Here is a 14610-nt window from a genome sequence, read left to right on the forward strand (position 1 = left end):
GGACTACAAGGACCAGAATGCCCCGCGCCGGCGGCCATGTTGGTCAAGGGCGCTGGGAAAGTGTGGAAACCCAGACTCAGACCATCCGGCATTCTGATTGGTCATGGCGTAACAAGGGGCGGATCTTGCTCTATTTGGCCCATTCTGATTGGATAAGTCAGGGGGCGTGTTGGGGAATTTCCCCGTAGGGCGGAAGCGCCCGAACTCCAGGCAGATCCCAGCGACTGACTGACTGGCTGGCTGAAGGCTGTTGGGGAGCCCTTGAATCTTCGGGGGGCTATGGCAGGGGTCGCGTGCTTGGGGAAGACCTCGGATACGGACGAATGGTGCGACAGCGGCCTGGGATCTCTGGGTCCCGACGCAGCAGCCCCTGGAGGGCCGGCGCTGAGCTCAGCTGAATTGGGCCCGGGGCTGTCGTGGGCGCCCCTCGTCTTTGGCTACGTCACTGAGGATGGGGACACGTGAGTGAAACTTGGGGAGCCCAGAGGGGCCCTTGGGTCCGACATCTGCTTAATTTTCTGATACTAAGTACTCCTCTTTCCTAAACCAGGCTTCTTCTGATGCTTGGCTGACCTGATCTCTCACCCTTTAAATATATATATTTAAATATATTTTTTAATAATTTCTGACCTGACTTTTTTGGATTCTCTTTCTCAAGAGCTCCACGTCTCTGGCCAGAGGGATAGTACAATAGGTAGGGTATTTGCCTGCGATCCCCAGTACCCCATATAGTCCCCTAAACACTGCCAAGAGTAACCCCCTAGTCACAGAGCCAGGAAGAAACTCTGAAAATGAATAGGTGTGGCTCAAAATATCAAACAAAAAGGAGCCCCACGTTATTTTTTTTTTTTATCGATTTTAAAGTTCTAGCTGACTTTCTTGATCCCAGTCCTGAACTCTTAAAAACTGGAAAGCAGCTTAGGCAGGCCCCCTTCCAAACTCTGGCCTCCAAATATGATGTCTGACCCTTGGCTCTTGATTCATCTCAGCCCTAGATTTTGATACCCAGACTTTATAATTAGGGTGTACTTTGAGAGCAGCTCTCATTCCAGCTCAGGTGTGTAATGTTTTTTTGGTGGGGGTTTGGGACCACACCCAGTGGTGCTCAGGGGTTACTCCTGGCTCTGTACTCAGAAATTGCTCATGGCAGGCTTGGGAGACCATATGGGATGCTGGGAATCGAAGTGGGTCCATCCTGGGTTGGCCTTGTGCAAGACAAACACCGTACTGCTATACTATAACTCTGGCCTCTGTATAATGCTTTTTAATGGGGGTCTCTCTCTCTCTCTCTCTCTCTCTCTCTCTCTCTCTCTCTCTCTCTCTCTCTCTCTCTCTCTCTCTCTCTCTCTCTCTCTCTCTCTTTCTTCCCTCCCTCTACTTACAGGGGCTATAGAGATACTATGGTCACAGGCACTTCCATGGAATGTGGCCAACCTCAGTTGTATCCCTGGTACCATATGGTCTCTGAGCACCATCGATTATGGACCCAAATTTAAAAAAATGATAATTTGGGTTTAGAATAACAGCACAATACAGTGTTGTACAGTACAGCAGCTAGGGCACTTGCCCTGCACATGGTCAATGTGGTTTTGATCCCCAGCATCCTGTATAGTCTCCAACCTCACCAGGAGTAATTCTAAGTGCAGAGTCAGGAGTAACTCTTGAACATCACCAGGAATGATCCTAAAAGTAAAAAATAGGGCCCGGAGAGATAGCACAGTGGCATTTGCCTTGCAAGCAGCCGATCCAGGACCAAAGGTGGTTGGTTCGAATCCTGGTGTCCCATATGGTCCCCTGTGCTTGCCAGGAGCTATTTCTGAGCAGACAGCCAGGAGTAACCCCTGAGCACCGCCAGGTGTGACCCAAAAACCAAAAACCAAAAAAAAAAAAAAAAGAAAAACTAAAAAAAATATATAATGTAATAATTTGGGGAAGGTATTCGGTCTTACCTGATGTATTCAGGGGTTATTCCTGGCTTTGTGCTTTGGAGTGACCTTTAGGGATAATCATGGAACCATTTGTGTTACTGAGGATTCAGACTTTCAAACTGGGGTCAGTTGCATACAAAGCAAGTGCTGCACCTCCTATACTATTGCTTCAGCCTTTAAAAAAAAACTGATACCCTCAAGTTCTGTCTAAATTGCAGTGAAAGGCAAGATTTCATCTGATAGCTGTATGATATTTCATTGTGTATATGAATTTTTTAAATTTTGTTGTTTTGTATTTTTGAGTGGACCACACTCAGCAATGCTGAGGCGTTACTCTTGGCAGTGCTCAGGCAACCATATGGTGTCTGGAGTTTAACACAGGTTGGCTGTGTGCAAGGCAAACACCCTCCCCGCTGTACTGTTGCTCTGGTCACAGACCACAGCATCTTGATTCATTCATACGTCATTGAACTTTAGATTTGGTCCCATATGCTGGCTATTGTATTGCAGTGAACATAGAAATGCATCTCTCTCTCTTTTTTTTGGGGGGGGGGCACACCCAGTGATGCTCAGAGGTTACTCCTGGCTATGCACTCAGAAATTGTTCCTGGCTTGGAGGACCATATGAGACACCAGGGATCGAACCGTGGTCCATCCTAGGTTAGCATATGCAAGGCAAATGCCCTACCACTTGTGCCACCGCTCCGGCTCCAAAATGCATCTCTCTTTTTGAATGAATATATATATATACATATATATATACATATATATATATATATGTTTTGGGCCATAACCAACAGCACTCAGGGGTTACTCGTGGCTCTGTGCTTACAGATTACTTTTGGATGGGCCAGAGAAATAGCATAGTGATAAGTCATTTGCCTTGCATGTGGCTGACCTGGAACAGACATGGGTTCGATCCTTGGCATCCCATATGGTCCCTGAATCTGCCAGGAGTGATTTCTGAGCGCTGCTAGGTGTGGTTCAAAACCCCCCAAAATGCACTTTAGATAAATAAACAATAAAAAAATAAAAAGAAATTACTCCTGGTAGGCTCAGGGGACCATATGGGATGCTGGAGATTGAACCTGGGTCAGCCATGTGCAAGACAAACCCCCTCTCCACTATGCTATAGCTCCAGCCCTTGAATGAATATTTTTGTGCAAGCAAACAGCATCCTCCACTTGCACCCAAGTCTATTATTACCAACCCCTGAGGTACCCAGGTTGGGGTGGGGGGATCACCTACTCTAGAAAATACTAGTTTGAATATTACTTTTTTTTGGTTTTAAATCCAGCAGCAGTTGGGATCATGCTAGGGTGTGAGCCATACTTCAGCCCAGACACTGTTACTCCATTTGTGTTTCTGTTTCGTTTTAGTTTTATTTTGGTTTGGCACCACACCCAGGTGTGCTCCGGCCTTACTCCTGGCTCTGTGTGAAGGAGTCATCCTTGGTGGTGCTTAAGGGATCATGGGTGCTACATGATTGAACTGGAGTCAGGCAGTTCAATACAAGGCCTTAAGATCTGTATTCTCTCTCCTGCACTGTTTATTGGGGGTTGGCGGGGATCGTCCACCACAGCTGTGGAGCATGGGGGATACTCTCAGCTTTGTGCTCAAAGGTTGTCTCTACAGTATTGGGAAGCAATGTGTGGTGCTGGCAACTGCCTAGCCAACCATCCAACCAAATACTGTTTTTTTGGGGTGTGAGGGGGGCCACACCCAGCAATGCTCAAGAGTTATTCCTGGCTCAGGGGCCACTCCTGGCTCAGAAATCGCCCCTGGCATGCTCGAGGGACCATACGGGATGCCGGGTTTCGCACCACCGTCCTTCCACATGAAAGGCAAACGCCTTACCTCCATGCTCTCTCTCTGGCCCCTATTCCTGGCTCTTTGCTCAGAAATCACTCCTCATGGTGCTCGGGGGACCATATGAGATGCTGGGGATCAAACCAAGTCAGTCACATGTAAGGCAAATTCCCTACCTGCTGAACTCTCTTTAGCCCCAAGTCAGTATGCTTTCTGATGATAAATATTCTACTTGTTCTATCATTTGTTTATATTTAAGTTTATAGCTCACACCTGGCAATGCTCAGGGTTAGATTCTGGTTTCACACTCAGGAATTACTTCTGGTGGTGCTCTGGGTTGGGCACATGCAAGGCAAGTTCCCTGACCACTGTACCATTGATAGGCATTGAAATCAATAATTATTATGCATTTATTTCTTCCTTCCTAGTTTAAACTGGTTTTGCTTTGTGTAGTTTGGTCTGTTTTTAGGACACACATGCTCAGATTATATTCTCTTGCTTAACTGGCCTCTTATCATTGTGAAATCATCTTCTTTATCCTTTGTAATACTTGTTCTGAAGTCTCTGATCTTACAACTGCTTTCTTTGGAATGACTGGAATGAGCAAAGTTTAACTTTTACCCTACTCTTTTGTTATTTTATTTCTTTTCTTTTCTTTTTTTTTCTATTTTGGTTTTTGGGTCACACCCGGCAGTGCTCAGGGGTTACTCCTGGCTCTGCACTCAGAAATCGCTCTTGGCAGGCTCAGGGGACTATGTGGGATGCCGGGAATTGAACCCAGTTCTGTCCCTGGTCTGCTGTGTGCCCTACCGCTGTGCTATCACTCCAGCCCCTGTTTCTTTTTCTGTTATCTAGGGCAGACTTGACAGAGTTCTGGGCCTCCTTCAATCTCTGTACTCAGAGACTACTCTAGTGGTCTCAGGAGACCATATGGGGATGTAGTGGATTGAACCTAGATTGACCGTGTACAAGGCAAATACCTTCCCCACTGTACCATCGCTCTATTCCCTATTTTGATATTTTTGTTTTTGTGTTTTGTACCATAGCCTGCCATGCTTAGGACTTAATCCTGGCTCTGAGCCAAAGGATCACTCCTGGCAGGTCTGGGAAAAACCATATGGGGTGCTGGGAGTTGAACCCAGGCCTGCTATAAGCAAGGCAAGTGCCCTACCTACTGTATTATTGTCTGGCCCTGTATTTTAATATTTTTAATTATTTGTTTTGTGCAGGGATAACTTCTGGCTACGCACAAAGGAATCACTCTCTGGTGGTTCATGGGGGACCACCATATGGGATGCTGGGGATTGAACCTGGGTTGGCTATGTGCAAGGCACAAATGCCCTACCTGCTGTATTATCTGCTCTAGCCCCTCTGTATTTTGATTTTGTAAATAGGGATCACTCCTATCAGAACTTTGCTTGGGGTATATTAGTGCTGGGCATTGAACCCGTCTTGCATGTGTTGGGCTCTACCAGTTGATTGCTCTTCCTGGACCCCACATCCTCTTGGAGGGGGAGCCTCCCAAGTGGTGCCCAGAAAGCCAGGGGCTTCTGCCCATGGTTATCAGACAAGTAGGTTCGTAGTTTAACACAAAGGCCAGAGAAGGTGGTGTTTCTTCTGTTCTGGTGATTACCAGCCCCACAGCAACCTTCAGGGCTATACTTGAAAACATTCAGGGAGCCATATAGTACCAAGGATCAAACCAGGGAAGATGACATTCAAGTCCTGAGTCTCCAGCTCCCTTCTCTCTTTTTTAATTTATTTTTATTCTTTAATTTTGTTTGTTTACCTTTTGGGGCACAACCAGCAATGCTCAGGGGTTACTCCTGGCTCTGCACTCAGAAATCATTTCTTTTTTTTTGGGGGGTGGCACACCCGTTGATGCTCAGGGGTTTTACTTGGCTATGTGCTCAGAAATTGTTCCTGGCTTGGGGGACCATATGGAACAAAGGGGGATTGAACCAAGGTCCGTCCTAGGCTCGCGCTTGCAAGACGCCTTACCTCTAGCGCCACTGCGCTGGCCTCAGAAATCATTTCTGACAGTGCTGAAAGCCCTATGGGATACCAGGGATCAAACCTGGTCAGCCATTTGTTAAGTAAGTGCCCTACCCACTGAGCTATTTCCCCAGCCCCCTAGCCCTTTTATTTTTAACCTTTGAAAATATTTATATTTAGAAAGATAGTACAGCAGGTAAGGTACTTGTCTTTCATGTGACTGGCCTGGGTTCAATCTTTGCCACCTATTATGATCCCCTAGGCCCTGTCAGGAGTGATCCTTGAGTGTAGAGACAGGAGTAAGATCAGGTGTGGCCTAAAAGCAAACAAGCTAAAAATAATAAAAAAATAGGGGACAGTGGCTAGGGTGTTTGCCCTTCATGCAACTAACCTGAATTCAATCCTCAACATCCCATATTGTCCCCCCAAATACACTAGGGATGATTGCAGGATCAGGACTAACTCATGAGCATCACTAGATATGGTGAAAAATAAAATGAAATATTTATGTTTAAGAATATTTCTGGGGCCGGAGAGATAGCATGGAGATAAGGCGTTTGCCTTGCATTCAGAAGGATGGTGGTTCGAATCCCAGCATCCCATATGGTTCCTTGAGCCTGCCAGGAGTGATTTCTGAGTGTAGAGCCAGGAGTAACCCTGAGCACTGCCGGGTGTGATACAAAAACCAAAAAAAAAAAAAAAGTATTTCTGATATTTCAACTATGTTTAGATTTTCTTTTATATTCAACCTGACAGTCTTCCTTCCCCCATTTCTTTCAGCTATACCTGGCAGTATTCAGGGGTTACTTCTAGCTTTATGCTCAGGGATTACTCCTGGCAGGTTTGGTGAACCATATGGGATGACAGGGATTGAAACTCAAGTCAGCGATATATAAAACAAGCATCTTGCCTGCTGTACTATCTTGCTAGTCCAATTTCTCCTTTTTATTTGGACTTTTAGAACATTTATAGTCTAGTCTCAGGGGTGGCAAACAGGATTTTTACCCTCAAAATGGCAAAATGCAATATGTGTTTAATATATTATTGTTAAAATAATACGTTTTTGTGTGAGTGTTTGTCTGTTTTGGCAGGTCACTGTGTGGTGTGGCTCTCTGACTCTCACAGTTTAAAATTTTGGCTCTTTGTGTTGAACTTGTTTGCCACCCCTGGTCTAGATCTAATTTTGTTTATAATCTACTTGATCATCTTGTTGCTTTCCTGACTTGTCTCTTCCACCTTCAACTTTTCCTCTCTTGCTGCTTAGTTTCTAGATGAGTCAGTTTTATTCTACCGTATTTCATTTGTCTTCTCATTTCGCTTCAACACTTTGCTTTGTTATTGTAGTAGTTGCTTTCAGAGGCAGGAGTTGACTAACTGTGCCTACCTCCAGGCAGAATCCTGCCAACCACCTGCTTGGGGGGTGGCAGGGAGCCAGGGAAGGTTTTCACATCATTTAAGGGTTGAATAACAGCCAGAAGAAACTTACTTCATGACAAGTGAAAATTTGGTGAAATGCTAATTTTGAAAGCTCCACAAAGTCTCCCTTGTTTATAAGAGAGCAGTTGGCTGCCTTTGTAATCCAGCAGATTAGCCGAGAGAGACATTCATATTTGCACAGTCCAGGGTCTACAGTCCAGGGTATCCATATCTGGCTAAGCCACATGCCCGTGTATCTATATTTGTCTATATCTACATCTCTTTATATTTCTCTTTGTCTTCACCTGTCTATACTTACATGGTCCCTCAAACACTGCCAGGAGTAATCCCTGATTTCCGAGCTGGAAAGGCCCCACACCCAAAAACCCTATATTCATTTATTTGATTTTTTTTTTAGTCTTTACTTTTTTGTTTTATTTTGTTTCTCTAAGTTTTGGTTTGGGGGGCACACCAGGTAGTGTCCTATCTCTACTCCTGACTGTGCTGAGGGTTACTCCTTGTAGTGCTTGGGGAATCCTAAGGCACAGGGAGTCAAACCCAGACCTCCTGCATGCAAATCATGTGCTCGGCCCATGGGGCTTGCTCTCTTAAACTTTTTCATGAGTTTGATTTGAATGAAACCTAACTAAGCCCTCAGACATGTGAGACTGAGCTATGTCCCAGACCCCTTAAATAGATTTTGGTTTTTGGTTTTAGGGCCTCACCCAGTGACACTCGGGTTTTACTCCTGGCTATGTGTTCAGAAATCGCTCCTGGCTTGGGGGACCATATGGGATGCCGGGGATTGAACCCAAGTCAGTCCTGGGTCAGCCGCATGCAAGGCAAATGCCCTACTGCTGTGCTATTGCTCTGGCCCCTGTTGTTGTTTTTCTTTGTTTTTATTTCTTTGGCCACCACACCCAGTGAAGCTCAAGGTTACTCCTGGTTCTACACCTAGGAATTACTCGTGATGGTGCTCAGGTGCCATATGGAATGCGGAGATGGATCCCAGGTTGTCTGCATGAAGGCAAAACCCCTACCCACTGTGCTATTGTTCTAGCCCCATGACTTGCTTTCAATTTCTTCCCTGTGATAAAGCCAAGCAACTGGTATCCCAAGGCAGGCCTGAAAGCACCGGATGGGCCTTTTCTTCCTACAACTTGGCCCCTTTGGGGATTTGCTTTCACCATTGGTTTCCCATGACCTGAGGAAACATTACATCTGAAGTGCCTTTGTTTTTTACTCCATTGCTGAGTAAAAAATACTCCTGCCAGTGTATTCTACCTGATGGCTTTGAATGACAAGCCTTTTCCCTTTTCCGGTGGAATTGCTCTATTTTGTCTGCTCAGAAATAGCTCCTGGGGGCCGGGCGGTGGCGTTGGAGGTAAGGTGCCTGCGCTAGCCTAGGACGGACCACGGTTCGATCCCCCGGCATCCCATATGGTCCCCCAAGAAGCCAGGAGCAACTTCTGAGCGCATAGCCAGGAGTAACCCCTGAGCATCACAGGGTGTGGCCCAAAAACCAAAAAAAAAAAAAAAAAAGAAAAAAAAAGAAATAGCTCCTGGCAGGCACCAGGGACCATATGGGATACCGGGATTCGAACCAACCACCTTTGGTCCTGGATCGGCTGCTTGCAAGGCAAACACCGCTGTGCTATTGCTCCTGGCCCTTGTTCTATTTCTATGCCTATTTCTCTACTACTTTTTTTTTTTGTTTGTTTGTTTGTTGTGTTGTTTGGGGCCATACTACTAGTGGCCTCGGGGGTATCATATGGGATGCCACTCCCTTGAAGATTGTTATCTTTATATTCTTTTTTTTAATTTTTTTTATTTTTTGGTTTTTGATTTTGGGGTCACACCTGGCAGTGCTCAGGGGCTACTCCTGGCTCTATGCTCAGAAATTGCCCCCAGCAGGCTTGGGAGATCATATGGGATGTCGGGATTCGAACCATTCAGCATGCAAGGCAAATGCCCCACCGCTGTTCTATCTCTCCAGCCCCTATTTTTTTATTTTTTAAACTTTATTTATTGATTAATTGGTTGTTAGACCACACCCAGAAGTGCCCAGGGATTACTCCTGGCTCTTCACTCAAAAATTACCCCTGGCAGGATGGGGGACCACATGGGTGCTGGGAATTGCCCCCCTTTTATATTTTTTTATGGCATACCCAATAGTGCTCAGGGCTTACTACTGGCTCTGTGCTAAGGAATCATTCCTGGCAGGCTCTGAGGACCATATGGGATGCCAGAAATCACATCTGGGTCAGCTGCTTGCAAGGCAAACACCCTACTCATTCTACTATCGCTCTGGCCCGTATCCTTTTCTCTTCTGTGTTGTTACTCATTCATAAGCGAGTGATGAGAGCTGGTTTAGGTTACTTTTTTTTTTTTTTTTTTTTTTGGAAAGAAGCAAGAGGACCCCACTCAAAATACTCAGTTAAGCAAATTTGCTAAAATGGGGGGCAGGAGAGATAGTACAGTGGGTAGGGCGCTTGCCTTGCACTTGGCTGACCCGTGTTCAATTCTTGGCATCCCATATAGTCTCTTGAGCTTGCCAGAAATAGTAAGTCCAGAGTACAGAGCCAGGAGCAAACCCTGAGTATCTCCATGTGCCACCCAAAAACAGAAATAAAAGCTTGTACAGATTTGCTGAAATTAACTCTGGCCTGACTCTCCCAAATTTCTGAGGGGGACCCAGGAAGCAGTGCCTGCCTTGCTCACTGTGTGTGCTCCTGGTTTGGTGAATGAAGGGATGCCAGTGTCCTTGACCTGTGCCCTCTGACTCCTGTGTTTGTCTGCAGGGCTCTGCACTTGGCGGTGATCCATCAGCACGATCCATTCCTAGATTTCCTTCTAGGCTTCGCTGCGGGCACAGAATACTTGGACCTGCAGAATGATCTGGGACAGGTGATCTCCGTGGAGGGGCAGAAGTCTAGAACATATGGCCCAGATCGTCCTGCCGCCCCCTTAACACTGGCCCTTTGCCCCTGCAGACAGCCTTGCACCTGGCAGCCATCCTGGGTGAGGAGTCGGCGGTGGAGAAGTTGTACGCAGCAGGGGCCGGGGTGCTAGTGGCCGAAAGAGGCGGCCACACGGCGCTGCACCTGGCCTGCCGCTCAGAGGCGCATGGCTGTGCCCGGGCACTGCTCCAGCCTCGCCCCCGGTGTCCCCGGGATTTCCCCAGCACCACCTACCTCACTCAGGCCTCCAGCCACACCCCTGGCTCTGAAGACATCCCTGAGGCTGCTTCCGACTTGGAGAAGGAAGAGGAGTGTGAGAGTGAGGAGGACTGGAAACTGCAGCTACAGGCTGAGAACTTTGAGGGTGAGGGACCCCATCCTCATCGGAAGGCGGCTCACATTCCCGCCGGAGCCCCCTGCTACTGTGGCCTGAGAACCAGGATTGGATCTGGGGGACACAGGGACCCCCACCTGGAGGCCCAGACCACTTAGGACTCAGATCTGCCAGCTATAGGCCTAGAGCCACTGTCCTAAGGCCCAGATGTGGCCCAGCAGGAGAGACTCACTGTGCAGGTGTGAGGGTTGAAATTTGATCCTGAGCACTGCAGAAAACACACACACCACACAAATAGCCCGTACACACCACACATACATCCCCACATACCACACACATACACTTGTCACACACAACATGCCATATACACAAATCCACATATCCCACATTTACACCCAACTCACACTACAAACATACGCAGCATACCACACACTTCACACACACCCATGTGCCCCACCTACTGACACACACCACGCTGTCACAAGCCATGCACTCTGCCCACACATCTCGCATGACTCATTCGGCATCCCTCTCAGCCCTACCCCCCTGCCCCCCCCCCCCCCCCGGTCCCCAATCCAACCCACAGGTTCCCCAGCCCACCAGCTGAGGGCAATTAAGGCATCAACTTTGTGAAACTTGGGCAGCCCAGGTTCCCCAAGATTGATGCTGGGGCTCAAGGACATCCTGTGTTAGCTAGGCCACATGAGGGGAAATTTTTGTGCCTTGTGATGGGGTCAGCCAGGAACCAACATCAGGGTCTCCCCATGCCCCAACCACCCAGGCCTTTGGCCACTCAGAACCCAAGGAGCTGAGAACCCAGGTACTCTGCAGGTAAGATCAGAGGCTCAGGTGTGCTGGTGCTGGCCCTGGCCCCCTCACAGGCACCCCAGCTCTATCCCCAGTGGGCCACCCCCAGACATTGGCCCCACCAGGCAGACCATCTGAGACAGAAATTCAGGGGTAAGATGCCTCTGATATACTCTGGAACAGAGGTGCAACACTCCACATTTGGTCCCCCTCCAGCCACAGTCCCTTCCTATGGGGTCCCATCACCCATGTCCCCATCTTTTGACCCCAGGCCACACCCCGCTGCACGTGGCTGTTATCCACAGAGACGTAGAAATGGTCCGGCTGCTTCGTGAGGCTGGAGCTGACCTCAACAAACCTGTGAGTAATTGTGTGTGTGTGTGTGTGTGTGTGTGTGTGTGTGTGTGTGAGTGTGTTGGGGGTTCCCCAGAGCAAGGTGGAACCTTGAACCTCGACCCCTCTGCTGTCCCCTCCCAGGAGCCCACCTGTGGCCGGAGCCCCCTGCACTTGGCCGTGGAGGCACAGTCAGCCGACGTACTGGAACTGCTGCTGAGGGCTGGGGCAGACCCCACTGCCCGCATGTACGGCGGTCGCACCCCGCTAGGCTGTGCCATGCTCCGGCCTAACTCCACCCTGGCACAGCTCCTGCGGGAGCACGGAGCCCCCGAGCCCGAGGAAGACGAGGATGACAAGCCCAGCCTCTGTAGCAGCAGTAGTGACAGCGACAGCGGGGACGAGGGCGTGAGTTGGGGCGGGGCAGGGCAGGGAAAGAAGAGACCAGAGACTGGAGGTCCAGGATTAGAGGGTGGACGCAAGAAGGGGGGGGGGGGTGTGGGGCCTGGTTTTTCAGAGTAAAAGCCATATGTTGGCCTGCAGCAGTGTTTGGGTCACTGGTGACAGGGAACAATGTTGGCCTGAGGCTTTTGGATGTGGGGCCGGAAGGAGGTGCAGGAAAGTAGGCATAGCTAGATTGGAATGGGGGACACTGGACAGCCCCCTGAGCCCACCGCCTCACCCCTTCTGCTCACAGGACCAATATGATGACATCGTGGTGCACAGTGGACGGAGTCAACACCGGAGTCCTCCCGCCCCAGCCTCCAGGCCCCTCCCTGCGGACCCAGACCACCCCGAGCTCCCAGATGCTCCTGGTGAATAAAATCACACTTTTGACAGACTCCCCTGCTGGGCGCCGCCCCCACACCTGATCAAGTGCTCCCCAGTACGCCTTGGCAGTTTGCGTTGTGCTTTATTCACTCAGGCAGGTTACAGTGGGTTAAATGGGGGTGTGGGTGGGAGTGGCGGGGCGGGTGGGGGGGGGTGTCCTGAGCCAGCCCAAGCCTAGCCTCTACTTAGCCAAGACTTGGCCTCTCAGGCCCATGGCCAAGGGTTGCCCTCATCCACGCCAGCTTGGCTGGGCATAGAATGAGGAACCGGGTGTGAAGGGAATTCCGGGGACAACAGTGCTATGCCACCATGTAAGGGGGACCCAGGCGGCACCCTGTGGGGTCAGCCCTCTCTCCTGAGCTCCTCCCCCAGCACCTCCGTCGCCTTCTTCAGTTCCTCCCTCACAAGCTCCAGCCGCTCCACTTCATGCTCCTGCAGGATCAGAGATGAAGGTTTTAGTATATCCAATGCTCCCCCACCCCCCCAAAAAAAACCCTGGCCACCTGTGCCTGCTCACACAGTAGCAGCCAGCAGTGGTCACTGCAGTGTGCGTGTGACTTGGGAATCACAGTGGCAGGGAGAGGCCATGGGGCCCGCAGTGAGGGAATGCACTATGTGGAGTTAAAGGGGGACAGGCAGTGAACCCTGCTTCTAACGGGATAGCCCTTTCTCCCTCGGCTGTCACAAATTCTCCATGACCTCAGTGAGGCATAACTGGCAGTTTGGGCAGGGCTGGGTCCACTCTCCTGCCCTCTGAGGAAACCTCCTGGGCAAGTGGACATGTGTCCTAGGACCAGGGGTGGCAGAGCCCTCCCTATCTGGGGGCTTCCCTACACACCCTTCCCCACCTCCACTCACCTCTCTGGCAGCTTCCTTCTCCTCCTTCTGGGTCACGACTGGAGGTTGGTGAATATGGTGGGGGTGCAGAAGTTCCCCCCGCTGCTCTGCCTTGGGCCCCTGCCACAGGCCATGGGCACCTCCCAGCAATCGTACCCTCTTCTCATCTTCCTCCTCCTCGATCCGGGCTGTTTCCTCCTCATCCTGATCTCGCTCTGCCACCTGCTTATGGCGGCTCCGGAAAGTATCACGGGCCCGGCTCTTCTTTCCCTCCTCCTGAACGTCCTCCTGGATCTCGTTCTGGCGGAGGATGCTGTGGAGCTGCTCGCGGACAGCTTGTTCCTGCACCTCAGCCTCTCGGGGTTCTGCTACCTCTTCCTCGTCCCTGACTTCCTGGCTGGGTCGGAGCTCACCAGCCTCCCGCTTCTCCAGGTCCGTGCCCAGAGGACCGTTCTCACCTGCTGTCTTACAGCCGTGCAGCTCCAGCGCACAGATCTCTGCCAGAGACACTGCAGCCAGCAGGGGGTGGGGCGTGGGAGGTGGTCTGGGGTCCCCAAGGGTCTCAAGGGGGCCAGCCTGGGGGCACACATGCGACATGGTCTCATGGGGCTTTCTGGGGCCTCATGATGAACCTTAAAGCAGTGAGTGGGCTTCATGGGAGGCTCAGCTGGGGTGTCCCTGGGGTCTCATGGGGGACCTACCTCTATGGAGAAGGGCCATGCAAGGTCCACGCTGTGCCTGTCCCAGTGTCAGCATGTCTGAGACCACCAGTGCCAAGCAGCGGGTCAGCTGGGGGACAGGACAGAGGGGGCTTGAGGTCAGATCCCCATGGAGGAAGGGAAGAGTGGGCAAGAGGTTCCGGGACAGCAGAGGGGAGATGAGGAGGGGGTGTTGGGCAGGAATGATGGGGCCCATACTCACCTCCTCCTTGGAAGGTCTTGGTGCTGAGGGAGCAGCAGAGGCTATGGAAGAAGTGAGGCCCAGGCTGGCAGGCTGCTGCTGTCTTCCAGGTCACCCTGCACCCCGCGCCAGGCCACCTGCCAGGGACCCCGCACCCCCATCCCTGCATTCTGGCTCAGTGCAGAGCTGCAGGTTCCCATCCTCACCTGCTCCCAGCAGCAACGGCAGCAGCATGTAGGCCGGTGACATGGTGCCAGCAGCCAGGACCCTCTGCCTGGGCCCCTCCTTATAGCACCCCAAAGGAAATGATGTCACTGACGCTCCCTCCCTTCCCGAGCAGGGTGACAGCTGTGAGGCGGACCAGACCCTCAATTATTCATGGGGCCCTATACCTGCTTGCTATAGTCCCCTCTTAATTTCCTGAGAGCCTGCAGGGAAGAGAGTGGGGGGCATCACCACA

General features: G+C 50.5%; 2 protein-coding genes across 2 annotated transcripts; one reads left to right on the forward strand and one right to left on the reverse strand.

The window, feature by feature from the left end:
• Nucleotides 1–182: 182 nt before the first annotated feature.
• Nucleotides 183–12421, forward strand: NFKBIB (NFKB inhibitor beta). Its single transcript, XM_049786701.1, has 6 exons — nucleotides 183–461; nucleotides 9950–10055; nucleotides 10142–10472; nucleotides 11521–11609; nucleotides 11727–11990; nucleotides 12280–12421. The coding sequence occupies exons 1-6, from the start codon at nucleotides 280–282 to the stop codon at nucleotides 12403–12405; spliced, it is 1098 nt and encodes a 365-aa protein (XP_049642658.1). The 5' UTR covers nucleotides 183–279; the 3' UTR covers nucleotides 12406–12421.
• A 262-nt stretch (nucleotides 12422–12683) lies between these two features.
• CCER2 (coiled-coil glutamate rich protein 2) lies at nucleotides 12684–14399 on the reverse strand. The gene is made up of 5 exons (XM_049787482.1): nucleotides 14357–14399; nucleotides 14172–14212; nucleotides 13952–14039; nucleotides 13272–13747; nucleotides 12684–12845 (listed from the first exon to the last, which is right to left on the reverse strand). The coding sequence occupies exons 1-5, from the start codon at nucleotides 14397–14399 to the stop codon at nucleotides 12756–12758; spliced, it is 738 nt and encodes a 245-aa protein (XP_049643439.1). The 3' UTR covers nucleotides 12684–12755.
• Nucleotides 14400–14610: the final 211 nt, after the last annotated feature.

Source organism: Suncus etruscus, chromosome 14 (genome assembly GCF_024139225.1).
Source record: "Suncus etruscus isolate mSunEtr1 chromosome 14, mSunEtr1.pri.cur, whole genome shotgun sequence".
Taxonomy (NCBI): Eukaryota; Metazoa; Chordata; class Mammalia; order Eulipotyphla; family Soricidae; genus Suncus; species Suncus etruscus.

Coding starts and splice junctions, on each gene's coding strand:
- NFKBIB (XM_049786701.1), top strand. CDS start 280: ATGGCAGGGGTCGCGTGCTTGGGGAAGACCTCGGATACGGACGAATGG. Junction 10,056..10,141: donor TGCAGAATGATCTGGGACAG/GTGATCTCCGTG, acceptor TTGCCCCTGCAG/ACAGCCTTGCACCTGGCAGC. Junction 11,610..11,726: donor GAGCTGACCTCAACAAACCT/GTGAGTAATTGT, acceptor GTCCCCTCCCAG/GAGCCCACCTGTGGCCGGAG.
- CCER2 (XM_049787482.1), bottom strand. CDS start 14,399: ATGTCACCGGCCTACATGCTGCTGCCGTTGCTGCTGGGAGCAG. Junction 14,213..14,356: donor GCCGTTGCTGCTGGGAGCAG/GTGAGGATGGGA, acceptor CTTCTTCCATAG/CCTCTGCTGCTCCCTCAGCA. Junction 13,748..13,951: donor CATGGCCCTTCTCCATAGAG/GTAGGTCCCCCA, acceptor TGTCTCTGGCAG/AGATCTGTGCGCTGGAGCTG.